General features: G+C 45.6%; 1 protein-coding gene across 7 annotated transcripts in view; it reads left to right on the top strand.

Moving 5' to 3' along the window:
- The window catches only part of HUWE1 (HECT, UBA and WWE domain containing E3 ubiquitin protein ligase 1), a 779,197-nt gene that overhangs the window by 699,719 nt on the left and 64,059 nt on the right, over positions 1–15,419 (top strand). For all 7 annotated transcript variants that reach the window (XM_033921870.1, XM_033921880.1, XM_033921834.1 and 4 more), the window contains one exon: positions 8,696–8,836. In XM_033921870.1, the coding sequence (XP_033777761.1) occupies positions 8,696–8,836 (141 nt within the window). The remainder of the gene's footprint in view (positions 1–8,695; positions 8,837–15,419) is intronic.

Raw genomic sequence — 15,419 nt, 5'->3', positions numbered from 1 at the left:
TTATAAGATTGGTGAGGGAAGCGATGGCCTGTGTAGAGATATTCTCAAATAGGTAGGAGGGGAAAGGGTCCAAGGTACACTTGCAAGTTTTTAGTTTGAGGCAAAGTTTGAAAACTTGTGATTCGGAGACAAGCTCAAAGACAGTCCAGGTTCTGTCGGCTGGAATGGGATTAGAGACAGGTAGGGTAGGGTTGGGGTCAATAGAAGCCAGGGAATTGTAGGCGATTGTAGGCGGGAAGGAACATCTTAAGGTGGTAACCTTTTCATTGAAGAATTTTGGTAGGGCGTCAGCTGACAAGAGACGAGGGGAGCAGGGATGGGTCCTTTTTTGTAGTTAAGGAGCGCCAGATGTTAAACAGCGCAGTGATCTGGTTGTTGGATTTAGAGATCTTATCTCCAAAGAAGTTCTTCCTGGCTTTTTTTAGTGTTGAATTGTAAAGTTTGTCTATCTGAAGGGGATCTAGATTTTTTCCATTTGCGCTCCAAAGCGCGACATTTCTGTTTCAATTCTCTGTGAAGTGGGAGATACCAGGGGGCCTTTCGGGGGTAGGAAATGGTTTTGGTGGATATTGGAGCAAGGGAGTGGTAGGTGGATTCGGAGAGGGAGATCCAGTTGTGCCAGTAGGATTCGGGATCTATATGCTTGGGTTTGGAGGAGAGTTGATTGAGGAATTTGGACCAGAATAGATCGCTCGAAGTTTTTTTGCAGAAGGTTATGGAGTGAGAGGAGCTGGATGGGGATTCAAGGTGTGAAATGAAAATGGGGAGACAGGTAGCCCCTAAGAAGTGGTCAGACCAAGGGACTTGTTCCCAACGAGTGTCGTCTGTTGAAGTTTTGAAGGCGGTAAGATCAAGGAAAGTGGTGAAGTCTAGTGTGTGCCCCTTTTCGTGAGTTGGAGAGGGGGTAGGTGGGGGGAAACCTAGAGAGGTAAGGAAGTTGTTAAATTCAATCGTGTCCTTGCTGGTGGTATCGTCAAGGTGGAGATTAATATCACCAACGATCAGTAGTCTTTGAAATTTAAGGAAGGCGTTTGTTATGGCCTCAAAGACGAGATAGGATGAGTTGGTCCAAGGAGTAGGTGGGCGGTATAGTAACAGGATGCCCAATGGGTAAGTGCGGAGTTCATCGTTGACAGAGGCAAGCATATATTCTAGAGAGGCGTGAGAGTGCTTCTCGAGGAGTTGGACATCGAAGAAGAACATAAGAACATAAGCAATGCCTCTCCTGGGTCAGACCTGAGGTCCATCATGCCCAGAAGTCCGCTCACGCGGCGGCACAACAGGTCCAGGACCTGTGCAGTAATCCTCTATTTATACCCTTCTATCCCCTTTTCCAGCAGGAAATTGTCCAATCCTTTCTTAAACCCCAGTACTGTACTCTGCCCTATTACGCCCTCTGGAAGCGCATTCCAGTAGTCCACCACTCGTTGGGTAAAGAAGAACTTCCTAGCATTCGTTTTGAATCTGTCCCCTTTCAACTTTTCCGAGTGCCCTCTTGTTCTTTTATTTTTAGAAAGTTTGAAGAATCTGTCCCTCTCTACTCTCTCTATGCCCTTCATGATCTTATAAGTCTCTATCATATCCCCTCTAAGTCTCCTCTTCTCCAGGGAAAAGAGACCCAGTTTCTCCAATCTCTCAGCGTATGAAAGGTTTTCCATCCCTTTTATCAGACGTGTCGCTCTCCTCTGAACCCTCTCGAGTAACGCCATATCCTTCTTAAGGTACGGCGACCAATATTGGACGCAATATTCCAGATGCGGGCGCACCATCGCCCGATACAACGGCAGGATAACTTTTTTTGTCCTGGTTGTAATACCTTTCTTGATTATACCTAGCATTCTATTTGCTTTCTTACCGGCCGCTGCGCACTGTGCCGTCGGCTTCATTGTCATGTCCACCATTACCCCCAAGTCCCTTTCTTGGGTATTCTCATTCAATAATATCCCTCCCATCGTATAGTTGTACTTTGGGTTTCTGCTTCCCACATGCAATACTTTACATTTCTCAACGTTGAACTTCATCTGCCATCTCGCCGCCCATTCCCCCAGTTTGTTCAAGTCCCTTTGCAATTCTTCGCATTCCTCTTTAGTTCCAGCTCCACTAAATATTTTTGTTTCATCCGCAAATTTTATTATCTCACACTTCGTCCCTGTTTCTAGATCATTTATGAATATATTAAATAGCAGCGGCCCGAGCACCGAGCCCTACGGAACACCACTCGTGACCCTCATCCAGTCCGAGTAGTGGCCCTTCACTCCTACCCTCTGTTTCCTACCTGCCAACCAGTTTCTGATCCATCTATGTACGTCTCCATCCACCCCATGATTCTTCAGTTTCCGGAGTAGACGTTCGTGAGGCACCTTGTCAAAGGCTTTTTGGAAATCAAGGTATATGATGTCTATGGGGTCTCCCCTGTCCATCCTTTTGTTAATTCCTTCGAAGAAGTGCAATAAGTTAGTTAGGCACGATCTCTCCCTGCAGAAACCATGTTGGCTTGTTTTCAGAAGTTCGTTTCTATCCAAATGTTCATCGATGTTTTCTTTTATCAGTGCTTCCGCCATTTTCCCCGGAACCGAGGTCAGACTCACCGGTCTGTAGTTTCCCGGGTCACCTCTTGATCCCTTTTTAAAGATGGGCGTGATGTTGGCTATCTTCCAATCCTCCGGGATCATGCCTGTTTTCAAGGATAGGTTGCAAATTTGCTGCAGTAGTTCAGCTATCTCCTCCTTTAATTCTTTCAAAACCCTTGGATGGATTCCATCCGGACCAGGGGATTTGTCAGTTTTAAGTTTTTCTATCTGCCTGTGTACATCATCAAGGCTCACTTCCACGGATGTTAATTTTTCTGCTTGATTTCCATTGAAGATTTGCTCAGGTTCTGGTATGTTGGTTGTGTCTTCGTTTGTAAATACAGACAAAAAGAACATGTTAAGTCTTTCCGCGACTTCTTTCTCCTCCTTCACCGCTCCCTTCCTGTCTCCTTCGTCCAGCGGTCCCACCTCCTCCCTAGCTGGCTGTTTCCCTTTAACATATCTGAAGAACGGTTTGAAATTTTGTGCCTCCCTGGCTAGCCTCTCTTCGTACTCTCTTTTGGCTTTTCGAACCACACTATGACATTCTTTTTGATACTTCCTATGCTCTTTCCAGTTCTCCTCAGTTTTGTCCTTCTTCCATTTCCTGAATGAATTTTTCTTATTGGCTATCGCTTCCTTCACTATTTTAGTCATCCATACCGGGTCTTTTGTTCGACTCTTTTTGCACCCCTTTCTGAATCTGGGGATGTACAGATTTTGCGCCTCGCTCACCGTGTCCTTGAAAAAAGACCAGGCATGTTCTACCGTTTGCCATTTCTTGGAAGTGTTCCTAATTTTCTTCCTTACCATTTCCCTCATTGCTTCATAGTTTCCTTTCCTGAAGTTGAAAGTTGTCGCTATGGTTCTCTTTCCGTTCGGTATTCCTACTTCAACCTTGAACTTGATCATATTATGATCGCTATTTCCCAACGGTCCCACTACTTCCACTTCCTTTGCAGGTCCCATTAGCCCATTTAGGATTAGATCCAAAGTTGCATTTCCTCTCGTCGGTTCTCTAACAAGCTGCTCCATGAAGCAATCTTGTATAGCCTCCAGGAATTCTGTCTCCCTGGCGCATCTTGAGCTTCCAAGACTCCAGTCTATCCCGGGGTAGTTGAAGTCTCCCATAACAATCATGTAACCTCTTTTGCATTCTCGCTTCATCTCGGCATCCATTTCTTTATCAATATCTCTGGTTTGCCCGGGTGGACGATAGTATAAGCCCATCTTTATTTCATGCCCTTTCCTACCCGGTATTTTAACCCATAGCGATTCCAGTTTGTTGGTCGTCTCCGCTGTGTCCATTCTTGTCGATTGTATGCTTTCTTTTACGTATAGGGCTATTCCTCCTCCTTTCTGTCCTGACCTGTCCTGGCGATAGAGCTTGTATCCCGGCAGTGCTGTATCCCATCTGTTTTCCTCATTCCACCACGTTTCAGAGATTCCAATGATGTCTATGTCCTCTGCATTGGCCATGGCTTCTAGTTCCTCCATTTTGTTTCTTAGGCTCCTTGCATTAGCATATATGCAATTTAGATCCTGGCATTTCGTCCTTCTCATTTCCTTTCCCTGTGCTTTGGTCTTTGGTGTCTTCTCTTTTGCTACAATCTTTCTAACCTCCACTTCTGGGTTAGTCGACTCCTGTAATTTGTCCCTTGTTTCTTCCCAGCCTTTTTTCCCCTTAGTATCTTCATGGGATACCGTCTTCTGAATCGTCGACGCTAGGTCGACTGTCGGCTTTCCCCTTCCTCTTAGTTTAAAGCCTGTTCTATTCCTCTCTTGACGTTGTTTGCTAGAAGTCTTGTTCCCGCCGCGCTCAGGTGCAGTCCATCTCTCCTGTAGAGCTTGCTCTTGCCCCAGAACGTTGTCCAGTTCCTCACGAAGTGGAACCCTTCTTCCTCACACCATCTCCTCATCCACGCATTTATTGATTGTAGTTCTTCCTGCCTTTTCACATCTGCCCTTGGTACCGGTAGGATCTCTGAGAATGCTATCTTCTGGGTCCTCATCTTCAGTTTCCTTCCCAGAATCTTGAACTGTTCTATCAGCGTGCCTCTTCTGTAGTCTCTCCTGCTGACATCATTCGTCTCGATGTGGATCATTACTGCGGTCTCTTCCGTCTCCGCTCCTTCCAGGACCTGCCCAATTTTGTCCTTGGTTCTCGCTCCTGGGAGGCAGGTCACCAGTCGATCCTCTCTTCCTCCTGCTATGTGGCTGTCCACATGCCTCAATATCGAGTCTCCCACCAGGATCGTTGACTTTCCCTTCTTCAATTTTCTTATCGGTCTCAGGTCAATGTCCTCGGTGTGCTTAGCTCTCTCTTCTTCTGGGCATCGACTAGCCAATTCTTCCCCCTCGTGTGGTATTCTTCTGTGGGTGTCTTCTTTGAGGTCATCTGCTTCTTGCTCCCCCTTCCATGTTGGTGTTGCATCATCTCTCATCTGGAGTTCGTTCTCTTCCACCCTCCTCCTGTATGCTTCCTCAATGAATTCCTCGAGTTCCCTGACTTCCTTCTTGATGTGTTTCTCACTCCTGAAGTCTTCAAATGCCCTGGTAGGGTCCTCCATGGTGTAAAGTCCTTCTAGCTCCTGTATCTTGTCCTCAAGTCGCTTGACTTCTTTCTTCAAGCTTTTCAGCTCCTGACACCGACTGCATACATACGACTGTCTCCCCGAGGGGAGGTAGTCATACATATGACAGTCCGCGCAGAACACTGGAAGGATTTAAAGAGGAGTGCCAGTCCGCCTCCTTTTCGATTGGATCTGGGAGAGAAGAGACTTTGATAACCGTGGGGGAGGAGTTCGTTTTGTGTGAATAGATCGTCTTTGGTGATCCATGATTCCGTGATGCACAGGAATCCAGGGTCAAGATCGTCTAGAAGGTCCTTCAAGATTTGGGTCTTGTTCCATGCTGATCTGGCATTGCAATAAAGTGTCGGGACTGGGGTGAGAGAGTCAGAGGTAGTGTTAGGAAGATTGGCAGAGGGCAAAGGTTTTAGTGAGTCGTGGTTGATTTTTCAGGGGGTTTTCTTGAAAGGGTGATTTCTGGTGCGTATCAGAGTGGGGATTCTGAGACCAGGGCAGATAGTATTGGTGTTTGCGAGGTCAAGTAGGTTGGGAGAGGGAGTTTTCAGACAGAGGGAAGTTTAGAGAGGTGAGCAGAATAGGAGGAGAAGGAGCCAGAAGGATGGATTCATGGCGGAGTTGGGACTAGATGGTTGGTGCGTGAGAGTCTACAGTAGGGGGCGTTGGTGGTGAGTTAAGGGAGGAGCAGGGGACTTAATTAAGCTGGCTGTGTGAAGAGCTTAGAGTAGGGGTTTTTGTTTTTTTGTTTGTTTGTTTTTTTGGGGGGGGTAGATCGGAAGAGGAACCTTAGCGGTGAAAGCAATTAGCGGCTAGACATTTTTCATATGGAAACCTGAGACGGAGAGACTTTGGGTAATAGGTGATTGACAGGAAAGATTGTACAGCCAAGGTTTGCTGTAGCCCAAGGATGTGTTGGGGGGAACAGGGGCTCAGAAAAGGGAGTACTAGGCAAGATCTTTAGCAATAATACAATTTAGCGCTGAACAGGAGCAAAAACAGTAATGAAATTTGGTAACTAGACAAGAGCATAGCCCGTAATAAAATTAGACACTAAATAGGAGCATAGATAGTAATAAAGTTTGGCATCGGGCAATATCCGGGTAAACATAGAAACATGGAAGATGACGGCAGAAAAGGGCTACAGCCCATCAAGTCTGCCCACTCTGCTTACCCACCCCCTGTCTATGCCCTAATGACCCAATTTCCTTATCTTGACCCTCGTAGGGATCCCACATGGGTATCCCATTTATTCTTAAAGTCTGGCACGCTGTCTGCCTCGATCACCTGCACTGGAAGCTTGTTCCAATGATCAACCACTCTCTCTGTGAAGAAATACTTTCTGGTGTCGCCATGAAATTTTCCGCCCCTGAGTTTGAGCGGGTGCCCTCTTGTGGCCGAGGGTCCCTTGAGAAAGAAAATATCATCTTCCACTTCGACACGTCCCGTGAGGTACTTAAATGTTTCGATCATGTCTCCCCTCTTCCTACGTTCCTCAAGAGTGTAGAGCTGCAATTTGTTCAGTCTCTCTTCGTACGAGAGACCCTTGAGCCCCGAGATCATCCTGGTGGCCGTCCGTTGAACCGATTCAATTCTGCGCACATCTTTACTGTAATGTGGCCTCCAGAATTGCACACAGTACTCCAGATGAGGTCTCACCATGGCCCTGTACAACGGCATTATGACTTCAGGCTTTCGGCTGACGAAACTTCTATTGATACAACCCAATATCTGCCTTGCCTTAGATGAAGCCTTCTCCACTTGATTGGCAGTTTTCATGTCTGCACTGATAATTACTCCTAAATCTCGTTCTGTTGAAGTCCTAGTTAAAGTTTCTCCGTTCAAGAAATACGTCCTGCATGGATTTCCGCTTCCGAGGTGCATGACCTTACATTTCTTAGCATTGAAGCCTAGCTGCCAGGTTGAGGACCAACTTTCCAATGTAAGCAGGTCCTGCGCCATATAATTCTGTAAACTGCATTCACTTACTATATTACATAGTTTGGCGTCATCGGCGAATAGTGTTATTTTACCTTGAAGCCCTTGAGTCAGATCCCCTATGAATATGTTGAAAAGGAGTGGACCCAGGACCGAGCCCTGCGGCACTCCACTGGTCACCTCCGATGTTTTAGAGAGGGTACCATTAACCACCACCCTCTGAAGTCTGCCACTCAGCCAATCATTGACCCATGCAGTTAGTGTCTCTCCTAACCCCATCGATTCCATCTTGCTTAGCAGCCTGCGGTGTGGGACACTGTCAAAAGCTTTCCTGAAGTCCAGGTACACGACGTCCAAAGACTCTCCCAAGTCCAACTTTTTTGTTACCCAGTCAAAGAAGCTGATGAGATTGGATTGGCAGGACCTACCCTTGGTGAATCCATGCTGACTGGGATCCCGAAGATTCCCTTCATTCAAGATCGTGTCCAATTTGCTTTTAATTAGTGTTTCCATGAGTTTGCACACTATTGATGTGAGACTCACCGGTCTATAATTCGCAGCCTCTGCCCTGCAACCCTTTTTATGCAGAGGAACGACATTAGCTAATTTCCAGTCCAGGGGAACTTTCCCCTTACTTAGGGAGAGATTGAATAGCTCAGCCAACGGTTTCGCCAGGGTAGGCTGCAGGGGGGCAGGAGCTCAGAGAAGAGCGAGGCAGGGCCGATCAATCTTGCTCCAGCGGCATCGGGCGTCGGAAGGAGGGACAAGATGGTGGAAGCTTCCTCCTTCCTCTGCCTTGAAGAGCTGTTAATGGATCCAAAACCCTGGGCGGCTCAGAGTGGGCTGGGAGGAGACCAGTCATTGGGTGGGCAGAGGCAAGCCTGACTGGTGGAAGCGGTCCTTGGTTGCCCTCGAATGGGCTGTGGGGCATGTGAGAATATATGCCTTCTGTTCTCAGAGAACACCTACTACAGATAAGTAACTTTGATTTTAGTATGAAAATAATGGATTGCAACTTATCCTCTGCCTTTTGAACAGGGAGAGTTTGTAGTGTGTTAAGCCTTAAAAAAACTCTAGCTTTGTTACTTTACAAAATGTGATCAGAGTAAAAAGTTGTCTTTCTCCCTGATAGCTGTCTTATACAGTTAGGATGTGGCCCTGAAGTCAGAATTCTGTCAGCCTCTTAACAAGAGTTACCTCAAAGATATTCAGCATTGATGCACTTTCTTTCCGACAGCTTTTGGGTGAACCAACAATTACTCAGTTAGAATTTTTATTTTTTCTGTTTCACACAGCAATTTTTTTCAAGTGTGTCAGTACATCCAGACAATCAGTTGCATAATTACCATTTCAGTTAGCTTCCCCTGGAATGAAGGGTAGAAGTAGGTTTGCAGTTCTCAATAAGCAAAGCATCAAAAATTGTTTTTAAACATAGGTGTAATCAAATTTAGCTTTTTTAGGAAAACTTTCTGAAATAAGGTGTTGACAATATTTAGGATTTTTATAATATTCAAACATTTTTTAATAAAGCAAGAAGTGTTTGGGGGACTGTCACCTCTTTATGGGACTAGCATCAGACAACTTTTTGTTGCTCCTTAACAGGTACTTTCGCCAGGAGTTGGAACGCTTGGATGAAGGACTGAGGAAAGAGGATATGGCAGTCCATGTGCGCCGGGATCATGTCTTCGAAGATTCGTATCGTGAGTTGCACCGGAAATCCCCAGAGGAAATGAAGAATAGATTGTAAGTGCAAGATGTGTTATCCTGGAAACTACTCTGCATGCCAGCAGATATATGTATTGCCTAAATACAGTATATACTGTGGCAGAGCGGAGCACCCCCTCCTCTGGCCCAGAATACCCCTTTCCTCCAGGCAGTGGGATGGGTGCATGGATTGTCATGGAGTTTTGGGCTGCCTGTATGCAGCTATTGCTGGAACTCCTCCCAGGAACAAGAAGTTGACATGGGGGGAGCCAATGGCTGCATGCAGACAGACCCACAACCATTCCTGCACCCCAAGCTCCCTGCACCTGGGGGCAGACCGCCTCCTGCCCTGCCTTTGGTACACCACTAAGTACATACTGTATATGCTGCAGAAGTGTAAGGTGCGGAAATTCTACATTACTCATCTTAAGCAACAGCCCTGCAGGAATGCATCTACTTTGTTTTCTTTCTATATATGGACAGCTGGGTTATGTTGCCTTCCCTTCTTGGTTAACATCAGTAAACACAAGATCTGTGGTCTTGGTATCTGACTGCTCCTCTCTGATTTCCAGTACCAAGGCCACCACTCTTCCCCATTATACTGCCGGTCATCCGTTGATTGAGACATGTTGAGTTTCATCTCCTCTATTAGGATTTTTTTCAGGATCCAGGATTTCACTGGTAGGGATTGTGGCAGCAGACTCTCAGTTCCACAGAGATACTGAGACTAGATATTCCTTTTAAGCAAAAAATAATCTGTCTTCACATTGAGATGAGAGAAGCATCGGGTAGCTAGAAGACTTTCCTGTTTCAGGATTAGTGAATCTACCAGGAGTAGAATAAAGACAGAATTTTGCTTTTCCATAGATGTTTGTCTATCCAATCTTTGTCCTTCAAAGGTGGTAGCTCCCATGGAAGAGAGCATTCCCTGAACAGGTGCGATTAATGGAGAGACTATATCTGTCTCAAGCCTTTTTCTGACCTATAAGTGTTGGATGATGACTAAACAAAATAAAAAGAAATCCATCAAGTCTGCAGTGAAAGGAAAGCACCAAAAATAAAAAGAAACTGCAGCGGGACTTCCGGTGATGTCATCCTAGCAATGGCAGAGTGAGAAGTGAGCTCCTCTCCACCCAGCTTTATATTGCTTATAATTAGCACTTTGAAGGGCCTTTCTACGTGTCTTTTGGCACCCTTGGTATGACCGTGGCATCAAAAAAATTGAAGACTGATTTGTACACTTTTGCCTATCAAGCCATGGCACTAGGGGATGGGCCTGTGCCTTGCAGAGTCTCGGCAAAACTTCGAGCGAGTCAAGTTTGTAGTGCTTACCGTTGGATACTGGTGCAAGGGCTGGCGTCACGCACAGAGCTTCAAGGCTGATATACAGACCTTAAAAATACCATGATGGCAATGCAGAAGGAGTTACACTCTTGACGTTGCTACACTGCGAAAAACGGTGGAGGATATGGGCCAGAGATTAGGTGAATTTGAAGAGCGGGTAATTGACCACGATGGCGACATTTTAAATTTGCAACAGAGGTGCAAGGGCGTTGAGAACAAGTATGATGAGTTACTGTTAAAAACTGAGGATATGGAAAATCGGGCCCGACGTAGCAATCTACAGGCCCGTGATGTACCGGAACAAGCGAGTTCTCAGCTGTTGGAGGAGACAATGCGCACTATTTGTGTGAAATTTCTGCAGGCCGCTGATCCTACTGTGGCTGTCTCTACCCTAGAGTTTGAGAGGGTTTATCGGGCTGTCGGGGGAGCTTTATTGAACTGCCCGAAAGATCTTATAGCTTGCTTTCACTGCTTCCCGATAAAAGAAAAGGTGCTTGCAGCTGCGAGGCAATTGGGCCATATAGAGTGGGAAGGCACAAAAGTTGAGCTGTATGGTGATATGTCCGCCCTAATTCTCTGTAAGCGGCGGGAGTTTCAGGACATAACTAAATGTTTGATGGCCCAGCAGATACGATACAAGTGGAACTACCCATTTGGACTTTTGTTCCAGTTGCAGAATCAATCGCATAAAGTATCGACGCATGAGGAGGCCTGGCTGCTTTTGCAACAAGCCAAGCTCTGGCAGGACTCGGAGGTCCCCCTATTAACCGCTCAACCGCAGAGGAGTGGAGTGTCGAGTTAGTCCCGATGGTGGAGGGGGGATAAGAGCGGTCAGTGTCTACAATGTCATTCGGATGCTTCTGCAGCTACCCACCCGACCTGAAGGATCATGGACTCCTATGGGTATACAGTGGAGATCGGGGAGAGTTTTCTCCCTTGTAGTGTTTGGACTGGTTACTAATGTGGAGCTGGAGTCCAGTATTTCTTTTAAGTTTGATGGGTTGTGGTGGGGGGTCAGGAAGGCTAGCTAAACAAGATTGTTGGGGCAGTTGTGTGATGTTGTGGGAATATGTGTTTTGAGGTATAGGTGGTAGGGTCCTTAGAAACATGTGTGGGGGAGGGAAGGAGGAGAGGGGGATCTGGAAGTTCCTGTACAAGGTGGGTGGTGTGGGGGGATGGGGATTGGGCTGGGGGCTCAAGGGGAGGGAGTGGGGGGGCTTTTGTGATTCTGGATGCGGGTAGTGGGAGATATGGTTAATGCGGGTTTTTGGTGTAGGGGGATATCTGTCTGTTTTACTTGGGGATTCATTTGCGGGAATCTTGCTTGGCCTCAGTTTTGAGTTCTAGAATGTTTCGTTGGATGACATTTAATGTGCGGGGTCTGAATATCCTCAGGAAGTGTCAATTTTTGTTCAAGGTAGCTGAACGCTTACGGGTGGGGATTAGCTTCATACAGGAGACTCATTTAAGAACGGTGCATGAACATTACCTTCATCATAAAAAAATATCCACACATGTATTTGGCTTCCAGTACTACTGCAGAGAGGAAAAATGGGGTGGAAATTTTTATAGCGGGAGATTTGTCTCCTGAAGTACATGGGGTTGTAAAGGATAAACAGGGGCGTTATCTGATTGTGAAAGTTACTATTGATCAAGAACTTTTTATCTGTGTCAATATTTATGCCCCCAATAAGGATCAGGGACACTTCATTGAGGAGCTGGAAAAGATGTTACAGGACCTTGTAGAGGGGCATGTGGTATTGGGGGGTGACTTTAATTTGTCTTGGGACCCATCTTTGGACAATTTGATGGGCAGGACTAGTTATGATCACCATGATAGGAAAAAACTTGTGGAACTCCTTAACCACTGGGAGTTGAAAGATCCCTGGTGCCAGAGTCTAATCTTATCTTTCAGAGGTCCACAAATCCTATTCTAGGATACACTTTTGGGGGGTTTCCACGGAGGTATTGTTGGTGGGTGAGGTGGGAATGGAATCCCGGGTGTGGTCGGATCACTCCCCAGTTTGGTTTTCTTTACATTGTAGGGAGAAATGTCATGGCAATAAATTTTGGCGTATGGATGAGGGGCTTCTGCTGGATCCTGTTAATATTTCCCAGCTGATGGACAATCTTAAATAATATATTCAGTTTAACCTCTCAGAAGGGATCTCTTCGGTAATGTTCTGGGAGGGTTTGAAAAGTGTAATTAGGGGACGGATTATATCCCTGGGGGCTTTTCGTAGGAAGGAGCACAGCCAACAGGTGGAGAGCCTCCAGGCCCTGTTACTGGTGTTGGAGGCTCAGCATAAGTGGGAGGGGGAGCGTTCATAGTTGCTGTCTCGGATTCAGAGGGTGAAGGGTGATATTCAGGAGCTGGAGTTGCAAGATATCTCACAGCGTCTTGAGATTTTGAAGCAAGCCTTTTTTGAAACAGGCAATAGGGCAGGGCGCTTATTAGCGCATAAACTCCGCAAGAAGCGCCTACAAAATTTCATTCTTCAGTTGAAGGGTCCTGATGGAGTGCTCCGTAGATCCTCAGGTGACATTGGTGATATCCTTACCCAATATTACACTGCGTTATATACAGAGGAGGACATAGCTTCTGAAGAGGCTGATTATTTGGATCAGGTGACCCTCCCTAGTTTATCTTTGGCTGAGGTGAATTGGCTTTCCCAACTCATTGAGGAGGCGGAAACGTTGCTTTTTATTAAGGCTCTCCCTTTAGGAAAAGCACCAGGATTGGATGGCTTTCCCAATAAATTTTATAAATGTTTTAGCTCCTTTCTGGTTAAGCCTCTTATGGAATTTTTTTAATAGCTTGAAGGGGGGGGGGAGAGAGAGATCTGCCTTGGTTTTGGAGGTTAGCAGGGGTCACTTTGCTGTTAAAATCTGGAAAGGATCCTACTCATAGAGCTTCCTATCGCCCTATATCTTTGCTTGGAACAGATTATAAAATGTTTACGGGCGTTTTTGCTCGTTGTCTGCAACGGTATTTGGGGGTTTTGGTGCAAGATGATCAAACGGGTTTTATTCAAGGACGGCAAACCTTTGATAACCTTCGCTGGGAGTTCCGCATTCTTCATTCTGCCCAGGCTTGGATGGTCCCGCTCTGATTTTTGGGATTGACGCAGAAAAGGATAGAGTCTCCTGGCCATTTTTGTTTCAGGCATTGTCTGCTATGGGAATTTCTTGCGTGGACTAAATCCTTGTATGTTAAACCTCTGGTGACACTTAAGGTGAATGGTGCCTACTGTGCGGAATTTGAGCTAGCTAGAGGTACCCACCAGGGGTGTGCTTTGTCTCCCCTCCTCTTCGCACTATGGAGCCATTTGCACAGAGAGTGTGGGAGTGCCCTCATATTACGGGTATTCCTAATGGAGGTAGGGAACAGAAGATACTCCTTTTTGCTGATGACATTCTCCTTACACTTCGGAATCCAGGGGAGTTCTTACAGGGAATAGTAGCAGTCTTGTCTGACTATGGGCGGGTGTCTAGACTTAGAGTTAATATGTCTGAGTCCGAGATCCTTAATCTTACTATCGGTGGGCAGGATCATTTAGCATTACAACAGCGTTTTTCTTTTCGTTGGGCAGCTCATACTTTAAAGTATTTGGGAATATATCTTACAGCGGATTTGACATCTTTATATGATGCCAATTATCCCCTCCTACTTAAACAGCTGAGGGAGGACTTGGATAGATGGGAACGGCTTCACATTTCGTGGTTAGGGAAAGTGAATGTGATTAAAATGATGGTTTTACCCCGATTTCTTTATCTTTTTACAGCCTTGCTGATTTTCCTTCCTAGGGCATTCTTTGAGTCTCTGCATCGTATTATTTTTTTCCTATATTTGGAGACGGAGGCCTCCACGAGTCAGTCGCAAAATGTTGTTCAATTGCGGGACAGGGGGGATGGCGGTCCCAAATTTTTATTACTATTATATTGCAGCTCAGGTGCGTTATTTGCTGGCCTGGCAACAGGAGTCCCATAAGACTTGGGTACAAATGGATGCTTGGCTTCTGGGGGATATCTCTCTTCAACACATCCCGTGGTATGACTTGGGCCAGATTCAAGCTATTGCTAGAAGGGCTACACTGGTGTTGGGGGTTCTTCTCCGCCTGTGGGCGTTATTCTGGTAGAAATTGTTTCAGAGTCGGGTATATTTCCCTCAGACCCCAGTGAGAGTGGCTGAGGGTTTTCTCCCAGGTCAATCTGATCATCGATTTAAAGTATGGGAGGCAGGGGGGTTGGCTACCTTGGGACAGTTTGTTGTGGAGGGAGCTTGGGTTCCGACTTCCCACATGCAGTAGGAGTTTGGGCTCAAAGGGGCGGACCTTTTACAATATAATCAGGTGGAGAACTTTCTTAAATGAAAGGCTCTGCCGATTCTTCTTTTGGATACTACTGCCTAGGATAAGGTGTGGGAGGCTTCTAGTGGGCGGGGTGTACCCTTCTTTTTCTTGCACATGTTGGCCTTGTATCAAAGAGTCATGTAACAAAAGTTTGATTTGTACTGGTTTATATATGTATGTTTCAAACTTTGTATTTTTAAAATTTTCAATAAATCTTAAAAAAAAAAAAGAAACTGCAGCAAAGAATGTACAAGGTGCAGGAACTTTTATGGAAAGTCAATAAAATATTATAATCCAAAAAAATGGCTCTCATACACTTGTACATGGAGAACAGACCCAACACTCCTTCAGGGGTCCTATAGGAAAATGAGGTAGAAAAGTTATGAAATGTGGTGGCTGGTGAGTGTGCGTCCCCCATGACTGATGACCAATTGGTGAGGTATTCCCAATGGTGTGAGCAATAGGAAATTGTGTGAGAGGTGTACACCAAAGTTGTGTAGTGATAACATGTGTAAGTGCTGGTGATATTAAGATATTTTTTGTATGTGAGGATGTGATAATAAACAAAGGAATGATTGAATTACGTTGTGAAAAAATGAGGAAGAAGCTGACCAAATTTAGTGGAGAAATGGTAGAAATGTATACATACCAAGTTATCCTATGCTTCAATAATGGAGAACCATGTAGAATGTTGTGTAAAATTCTTGAAGGTAAGAAAAATGAGATAGCAAAAATACTGGGGAATGATAGGATGAGGGAGATGGAAAGATGTAAGTAGAAGCAGATAGAGATGCAGAAAAATAAATGGAGGAAAGCTGAAAGGAAAAGGTTAAAGTCTAAGAAGGATATAGGAGAAGAAGAGAAAAGGCAGAATAGACTGAAAACTGAAGGAAAATTAAGGAAAGACAAAAGAAAGCAGAAACTGG

The sequence above is a fragment of the Geotrypetes seraphini genome, chromosome 1 (genome assembly GCF_902459505.1).
Source record: "Geotrypetes seraphini chromosome 1, aGeoSer1.1, whole genome shotgun sequence".
Classification (NCBI taxonomy): Eukaryota; Metazoa; Chordata; class Amphibia; order Gymnophiona; family Dermophiidae; genus Geotrypetes; species Geotrypetes seraphini.
Note: the sequence above shows the minus strand (reverse complement) of the source record. Positions and strands in the feature narration are given on the sequence as shown.